At 49.8% G+C, this 8,835-nt stretch overlaps 1 protein-coding gene across 1 annotated transcript; it reads right to left on the bottom strand.

The window, feature by feature from the left end:
• Positions 1-5,214: 5,214 nt before the first annotated feature.
• LOC123144269 (peroxiredoxin-2E-2, chloroplastic) lies at positions 5,215-6,192 on the bottom strand. The gene has a single exon (XM_044563353.1). The coding sequence runs from the start codon at positions 6,077-6,079 to the stop codon at positions 5,399-5,401; it is 681 nt and encodes a 226-aa protein (XP_044419288.1). The 5' UTR covers positions 6,080-6,192; the 3' UTR covers positions 5,215-5,398.
• Between the last annotated feature and the right edge of the window lie 2,643 nt (positions 6,193-8,835).

Genomic DNA, 8,835 nt, shown 5'->3' with positions numbered 1-8,835 from the left:
GCCATCTAGCTACTGACTACGGACCCGTAGGTCTATTATGAACTACTGACGCATCATCGGAGAGGCACCAATGAGGATGATGAACCCCTCCATGATGGTATCTAGATTGGATCTCGTGGTTCTGGAACTTGCGGCGGCTGGAATTGTGTTTCGTCGACTCCCCTAGGATTTCTGGAATATTTGGGTACTTATAGGGGAAGAGGCGGTGCGGGAGGCCACCGAGGTGGGCACAACCCACCTGGTACTTCTTTGTCCCACTGGATGTCTTCTGGTCCAAAACAATTCTCCAAAAGTTTCGCCACGTTTGGACTTCGTTTGGTATTGATTTTCTGCGAAGTAAAAAACAAGCAAAAAACAGCAACTGGCACTGGGCACTATCTCAATAGGTTAGTCCCAAAAAATGATATAAAGTTGCTATAAAATGATTGTAAAACGTGCAAGAATGATAATATAACAGCATGGAACAATCAAAAATTATAGATACGTTGGAGACGTATCATCGTGGCGCGGGAGGACTTCTCTGCTGCATTCGCGGCGTGGTGGGACCTCTCTGCTGCTTCCGCGGCGCAGCCGGACCAGTCTGCTGCATCGACGACGGGACCTCTGTGCTGCTTCGGCGGCGCGGCGGGACCTCTGTGCTACTACGGTGGCGCTGCGGGACATGTCGGTTGCTTCCGTTGCGAGGCGGGACATCTCTCGTGCTTCCACTTCTATGCTCGCCTCTCCCTGGTAGTAATCTCTCAACTCAGAACTCGTGCGGGCCATGGCAGATGCAAACGAACAATGATGAAAGACTTGTTTGTTTTTGTGGATGAGGAGTTGGGGTGGAATGTGCAGTCATCTTGGAGTAGGTAGTATTTATAACCGAGTACTAATACGCTCCTAAGTGGGAAACCGTTTAGGTTTTGATCGGTGTGAACAGGTTTGCAATTAAATATAGTGTGGTAGTAATTTGGAATGTGACGGGACGCAAGCTCAAAATTTATTGACGGTTCTAGTTTTGAAGTGCGGCACTATTCCCGGATGGCATAACGTGGGCACGCGTTCTCGGTCGCGTACGTGGTGTTTGCACCATAGGGTGCACCGCAATAGGCGATGTCAGCACACGTCTTGTTCCATCAACCGTGCGCGCTCGTTATTACCATCGCGCACGCTTCTTTTAATTAGAATGTGTGCCCGTCTAGCGCACACACCTTGATCTGTCTAACTGTTTCTGTTTGTTCTGGCTAATCGCAAACAGTTCATCCATGTGAAGTGTATGCCGTCAATCGCAGACTCCTTGATCTAGCTGATCGCTTCTGTTGTGTCGCCTAATTGTATACAGTTCATCCGAGTGAACTGTATGCCGTCAATTGCACACACACCTTGATCTACCCGACCATTTCTGTTGTGTTTCCTAATCGCAAACAGTTCATCCGAGTGAACGGTATGTCGTACATCGCACACACCTTCATCTGGATGCCTATTTCTGTTGTTAAGCTCATCGCAAATAGTTCATTCGAGTGAACCGTATGCCACGCATCGCACACGCATCTATAATCTGAACCGTGTTTGATGTCTCTGTCATCGCAAATGTTTTGCATCATTTTTGACAGTTTTATTACATCACCGTTTGCGATTAATGCATCGCACACAGTTTCTTCGAAGGGTCTCTGATTATAGTGTCGTGTTAGCAGCATCCTGCAGTAGTGGGGGCACGACGGAGGTGGAGGCCGGCGAGGGAGCCAGAGAAGGAAAAGGGAGGAGGGGGCGGGGAAGAGAGCACATGGAGGGCGAGGGAGAGACAGGAGCCATCTAATTGCGATTTGCTTCGTCGGGCGGAGAGATATTCTTAGGGCCCTCTTGCTGTGACAGCATCCATCATTGTCTGGCCAGAGACCGGTGACTACATCACGGAGATGCCGGAACACTTCAACGAGAAAGAAGAACAAAACCGGCAACGAGAGTGACGGTATAGTGAGCATGTGCATGACTCAAAGGGATACCGATGCATCTTGGGTTTTGTAAAGTATTGCGAAGCAAAGGTAAAATCACATGATAACCAAAGGTTCACTCGATTGTCATTCGTGTAATCATAGGGATCGATATGGACATTCACGGTTCCGCTATCGGTCATTGAACTAAGGGGTTCGTTCATGTCTATGATTTGTCGATTATGGGGTCACAAAATTAAGGTAATCACGATCTACTAAGGGTTAGTAGGACGAGATTATCAAGGATTTATTTGTGGAATTGTTTGATTAATATTCGGAATATTTTTAAGAGGAACGAAAGCTTTTCGGGATCACCAGAAGGGTTTCAGAGTTTATCGGGCAATAACGAGTATTCTCGATAATTAGTATATAGGTGGAAAATGTTTCCGGTGATGTTAAATTATATATAAAAGGTTCTAGTAATTATTAGAAGAGGCCTTAAAAGGCCAATAGGTGGAAGACAACTTGGGCCCCAAGGGCCCAAGTGGAGTTGGCGCCCCCTTTACTTGTGGGGGCCGAATTGGAGTGGGGAAGGGTTTCCCCTTCCCCTATGGTCGGCGCACCAAGGAGGGAGTCCTTCCCTCCTTGTGTGTTGCCCCTCCTCTCCCCTCTAACCTATATATACTTGAGGTATTGTGCCCAATTGGACACACGAGTTTTGGAGCCTCCTCTAGTTCATCTTGCTCTAGTTCTAGTTGGTCCTAGTTGACTAATTAGAGCTAGACCTAGTTCCTCTAATCCTCATAATTAGAAGCCGGGTGTGGTTCTAATCTCATCCCTCTAATTCTCCAGCGAAGATTAGCTCTGGACGGCGAAGTGCTGCCAGATCATGAAGACCGTACGCTTGTAACCAAGTAGAGAGGTCGTGCTTTCAGTCTTTCGTTCGAGGGCGGTTCGCGAGATCGTCATCAACGGTTTGAGGGTCTCTAAGTACGATCCACACCAACTCGTCTACTTCTGATGCACTCCGGAGTCGATAATGATCGTTGATCCAAACCCTATATGCATCTTCATATTGTTCCTGGGTGTTCGTAGGATGAATTGTTTTTGTTTTCTACTACATTGCCCAATAGTAGGTGCATGTAATGCGCCATTTGTGGGTTTTGTTAAGGACAAAATGATTAAGGGACCAATGTGGTTGTGAGTATACAAAGGAGAAAGTCTCCGAGGATTTGGTTTAACCAATGGGTGATGAGCCCGAAAAATGTCGCGAGAGCATTGAAGTCTTCATAATGCCCATTGAAGAATTGGAGACTGGTGCGTATACTTTCATTACTAGTTTCTTTATTTGTCACTAGGTCGTAGGGCAAGTCGTATTACTAGGGGGGTGACGAAGTCGAATCTGGCAGATCTCGGGTAGGGGGTGCCGAGTTGGTAGCCTTGGCACGATGGTAACACGACACAAGGGGACATGATGTTTACCCTGGTTCGGGCCCTCTTTAAGAGATAAAACCCTACATCCTGCTTTGGTTGTATTGATGAATGGGGTACAGAGTACACGTATGAATGAGTTGGCTCCTACGGTCTACACACCTTGGCTTATATAGACGTCGAGGGTACCTAGGGTTACACATAGGTTGGTTACATATGAAGATAAACGTGTCAAAGATTGCATTTGCGCCTTGGAGTATGCGCCACGTCTTCGTAGATTCCATCCTAAGTCCTTTATGGACCTGACCAATGTGGCCCACAACTTGGTTATGTGGGGGTCCTCGGCCCGGCCCATGTTCTCTGTAGCCGACGTGGTTAGCACCTCCTTATCCAGGACACATCAGTAGCTCCTGAACTGGTCCTCAAGCCGAGGACACTACTCGGCCACTCTGAGTTTTTCTTCATCTTCAGTCTTCGGCCTTGGAGGCGAGTCAACAAGCCCTATATCCCTCCCTTCCGAATAATCACCATACTCGAGAGAATTCTCGGATCCAAAGTCTTATCCGCCGTAGTCGCTGCCTTAAGGGCTAAGTAGGCCTTTAGCCGAGGACAAGTCACTGACCCCACTCTGATAGCTTTTCAAGCGTGTCACATGGCTGCATAGGGTCTAGGGAGCCCACCATCGATACGAACAATCGAATGGGTTGTATCGGCCCCTAGACTCGTTTAAGCTTTACTTTCTTTCCTCGATTTGTGTGCGCACATACGGCACAACATCCGGGAAACATGCGGATTTACGGCCGTGGGACTCAAGCGTCACATCGGCCCATGACCAGAGATGGTGGGGGTGGTGGATGAAGCTCGGCAGGAGGCCTCGCGGAGCGGCAGGCCTGGCAGGAGTCGGCAGCGAGGCGGTGGCGTGGTTGGGTGGCTGCGGCACTGTTCGGAGGCATAAGCGCGAGGTGGCTGCGGTTCATTGTCCATGCGGGGTGTTGATGGTGTGTCTGGTGTTCTCCTTGTCGTGCGTCCGGTAATCGGCCCTCGGCTTTGCAGCCACATTGGCGAAGTGCTGCGGTGGCGGCGGTGTGAAGCTTCTGGGACGGTGTTACCCGATTCCGGATGGTGTGGTGAGGTGCGACACGCGAATTAAAATCTTGCACGACCTCCGTCGGGCCAGTGGCGATGGCACCCCTCCTTGGAGGCGTCGTCGAGGCGTGTTCGTCATGTCTCTCACTTGCTTGGAGTTGTGGCTGTCTCCGGGCGAAAGCCTTGATTCGGTTGGATCGACACAATGCGGCGTCCTCGACGTTGTTCCTCTATTGGGAGCATTGTGTTTGGAGACATGGCTGGCTCCTCGTCGCTCTCCTCCGATGTTCTCCACTGTCCTCCTTGCTCCTCTGCGACGCTAAGTACGTCCGTCGCCGGTATGTCCAAGACGGCGTCTTCCTCAGACCGGATCGAGTCCTGTCACCCACTTGCCACTTCCTCTTAGGCGATAAGAGTGGATGGTGCGTCGACAAGTGAAGTTCTGCGAAAGTTGGTGTTCTTCGAAGGTGTCCGGCGGCGGTGAGACACGGTGTTGAGTTTCGAGTAGGATAGGCTCTTTGCGTTGTAGTTTGCTTTGCGGTGTTGTCCGTCTTTGGCTTTGCTCCGATGTGGTGTTTGTGCTATGCTCGTTGTTCGCAGCGAGTGTAGTTTCTTATAACTCAAATGATTCGTTTTATAAAGCTATGGCACTTCTAGGCGTATTCTTGAAAAAAAAAATCTGTTGCCTTTAAGCTCAGCACAATGCGATTTTGTAAAGCCTTGTAAACATCTCAGCAAACCCTCAGGCTTTAGCGCTGGCAATGGAAGAACAAGTACGACGCCATGAAAAATTCAAGTCATTTCATCGAGCACATGGACAGCACACAATGCTCAACAAAACAAAACAAAATCCTCTCCACGATGATGACGCATCGAAGGAAACTCACACGAGCAACAGTTCGTCGGATTATTATTCACTACTCCGGAGCACTAGACGCGACTCAGGCGAGAAGCAGAGCAGCCGCGGCTCAGAGCGCCTTGAGCATCTCCTCGGCGCTGCTGGTGGTGAAGGCGCCGCCCTCCTCGAGGTTGAGCACCTTGACGACGCCGTCGTCGGCGAGGAGCGCGTAGCGGCGGGACCGCACGCCGAGCCCCATGGGCTTGTCGGAGAGGTCCATCTCCACGCCGAGCGCGCGGGTGAGCTCGAGGTTGCCGTCCGACAGCAGCTGCACGTCTTCGCCGAGGCCGAGGCTCTCCTTCCACGCCTTCATCACGAAGGCGTCGTTCACCGAGACGCACGCCACGGTGTCCACCCCCTTGGCGCGGAGCTCGCCCGCCTTCTCGATGAACCCTGGCAGGTGCTTCTGCGAGCAGGTCGGGGTGAAGGCGCCCGGGACCGCGAAGAGCACGACCTTCTTCCCTGCAGTCAGCTCCCCGACCGTCACCGTCTTGAGCTCGCCGTCGGCCGGGTCGAAGTAGGAGAGCGTGGCGTCGGGCAGCTTGTCGCCGACCGCGATGGTGGCCACGACCGTGGATGCCGATGCCGCGGAAGCCGCGAATCTCCTCGCCCCCGGGACGGCGGCGGCGCGGAGGCGGGCTGGGGCGGCGATGCGGCGGGAGGCGAAGGAGAGCGACGGGGAGGAGAGGACGAAGCGCTTGCCGGCGGCGGCGGCCGCCGAGGACAGAGCGGACAGCGATGCGGTGGCCATGGAGAAGGGGCGAGGCGATGTGTTCGAGGAAATGCTATCTGTTCGGCCTTGGAAAGAGCGTGGGGTGTGGAGTTTGGGTTTTGGATTGAAGGAACGGCCGGGTGCGACGTGATAGGTGGGAGCAGCGCGATTTTGGTTGGTTCGTTGGACGCGTCGGCGGAATGGGTGGACGTCGTGCTGTTGCCCTGGGTTAGGCAGGCGGCCCAGCTGAGCACTTGGTTGGGCCTGTTTGGTGCTCTCGCCTCTCGGGTTCGCGTTCTTTTCCGAAATCACCAGTCGAGGTACCTTTGCAAAGCTCTCACTACTCATCTTCTCACGCTCTCACAAGTGATAGGCTGCATATGGGTCCCTTTATCATGACCTGAGAGTTTTTTTTATCTTTTCATAGATGCGTTTTACACAAAACATTTTATATCTTAAATCGTGCATCCAAATGTTGGATCGTTTTTACCGTTGGATTTCTCACATCGAGATTTTCGAAACTAGATACCATGGCAATAGGTTTCGACGAAATTTTTTCACGAAAGAAAAACAGAAAATACCGACAACAAAAACAAATAATAGAAAAAACAAAACAAAAATACAGGAGCCCGGAAGCACAGTTGCGGATTTTCTTTTTTTTCCTTTTGAAAATCACAACTGTACTTCTTGCGAAGGCAAATTCGTGCTTCCGCGAGAAGCAAATTTGTATTTTTCCAAATAAATTTAGGTAAGAAACAAGATACATAAACCATGCTTGACACCAGAATATTTAATTTGGTAATCAGCTACTAATTCTTGCTCCACCAGGTAAATCAAAGGGTAATCTTTCACTTTCTGCCAACGAAGAGATTTAAAAACATAGAAAACCTATAAGCGACACAAAATATACAATCCGAAAGTACCAGGGCGCACGGGGGTAGCCCCACTGGGCCGCCGGCCCATTCGCGCATGTACTGCAGCAGTTTACTATAGTGACTCCGCTTGGTTCACCATAATTGTTACTGTAGCGCTCCGTCCCGGTTCACTATATCGCTGTTACTATAGCCTCGATTTTTGAAAACATGCCAAAATAAGAAAAAACGTGAACATTTTTAGAATTTGTGAACACAGTTAGAAAAACGTGTTTGTTCTTAAATTCCTGAACTACTTTTGAAACGTGAACATTTCTTGAATTGAGAAACAAATTTGAAAACACAGACATATTTTGAAATTTTTGTACTATATTTGAAAAGCTGAACATTTTAAGTTTATCGTAAAAAAAATCAAGTACACACTAAACCTTTATTCAGTATACAATGAACATATTTTTAGATACACTGGACATTTTTTTAATATACGAACAACTTTTTAATTATATGATGAACATAGTTTTAATACACACGAACATTTTTTTAATATATGTTGAACTTATTTTAGTATACAAAGAACTTTCTTAATTTTTCAAACATTTTTTATAGCATGGACATTTTTTGAATATATGAACAAATGTTCAAACATGAACATTATGAAAAAAATTATGTGAACTTTTGAAAAAAACAGAAAAAAAGAAAACCAAAAAAACAATAACAAAACAACAACAAAAAAATATGATTCAGGAACCTTCTACAAGGTTATCAAAATACCTCAGGAACCTTTTCCTTTTTTTTAGACAAAGGAACCTTTTCCTAAAGCCAGGATTTATCAATGAAGCCGACATAGCGAAGCCGGAACATGGCCAGCCCAACTAAGTGTGGCTCGCTTATAGTGAGATGTATGTCCGACTCATAGTAGATTTTTCCATGCTCGCAACTGTACAAGCCCGGCTTGTTAGTTCGCTCGCACGCTGCGTGCTGCTAAATGTGATCATATGCCAGCCTGGCTCGAAGCCCGATAATGGCCACTTTGTCAAGCCCAAGGCCGGCCCAAAAAAAAGCCCGAAGCCCGAACATCATTTTGTGGAGAAAGAAGTATAGTTTCCCCCTCAAATCTCTATAATTGGTTCAAACTCCCCCTCAAGTCCAAAACCGGATTAATCACCCCCTCAAATCTGTTATACCGAATCAATCAGGCCCCAAGGTGGTATTGGACATGATTTAAGGTGGGTTTGAGTTATTGATGCTAACTGGACAAATAAAAGTCAACTCCGATGAGTCTTCCCCACCAATCATCCTCCTCTCCGGCGGGGTCTGGCCGGTGAGCCCCAGGGCGCATGACGCGGTGCCCGCGAGGTCGTTCATTTGCTCTGCACGGCCTTCCACCATGAGCCTCCTCATCGCGCGGCCTCCAATGGGGAGCAGAGCCGGCGGACGTGGCACCAGTGCTCGCTGTGGTGCGCGAAGACGAAGCCCCGGAGCGGCTCATGGGGAACCGGCGGTGCAGCAGGCCGAGGAAATTGGAGGGGCGGTGATCATCTCGTCAGGGACCTGCACTGCGCGACCGCTGAGAAGTGCTCGAACAGGTCGGCGTCCGCACCATCCCGTCTAGGTCAAGCTCGAAGAGCTTGGCGGCCGCCTTGGCCTAGGCCGTCTCGTGATGCTTCTTGTCGGCCGTCCGCTCCACCTCATAATCTCCGATGACCGGCCGCCACGGTGGCAGTACTAACCTTCGACTAGGAGGTCAGGGAGGAGATCACGAGCCACGGTGCGCGGACCCGCCTCTGCCTGCGCAGGAGTACGAGCAGCGCCCAAACGCCGGCAGCTTCCCGAGCGCGCGCACACCGAGGATATCCATCGGCGTTTTCTGCGGCAGCCCCGGGGCAGTGCAGTATGAGCACCTGCTAGTCCGGGAGAAGCACG

This window comes from Triticum aestivum, chromosome 6D (genome assembly GCF_018294505.1).
Source record: "Triticum aestivum cultivar Chinese Spring chromosome 6D, IWGSC CS RefSeq v2.1, whole genome shotgun sequence".
Taxonomy (NCBI): domain Eukaryota; kingdom Viridiplantae; phylum Streptophyta; class Magnoliopsida; order Poales; family Poaceae; genus Triticum; species Triticum aestivum.
Note: the sequence above shows the minus strand (reverse complement) of the source record. Positions and strands in the feature narration are given on the sequence as shown.

Coding starts and splice junctions, on each gene's coding strand:
- LOC123144269 (XM_044563353.1), bottom strand. CDS start 6,079: ATGGCCACCGCATCGCTGTCCGCTCTGTCCTCGGCGGCCGCCGCCGCC.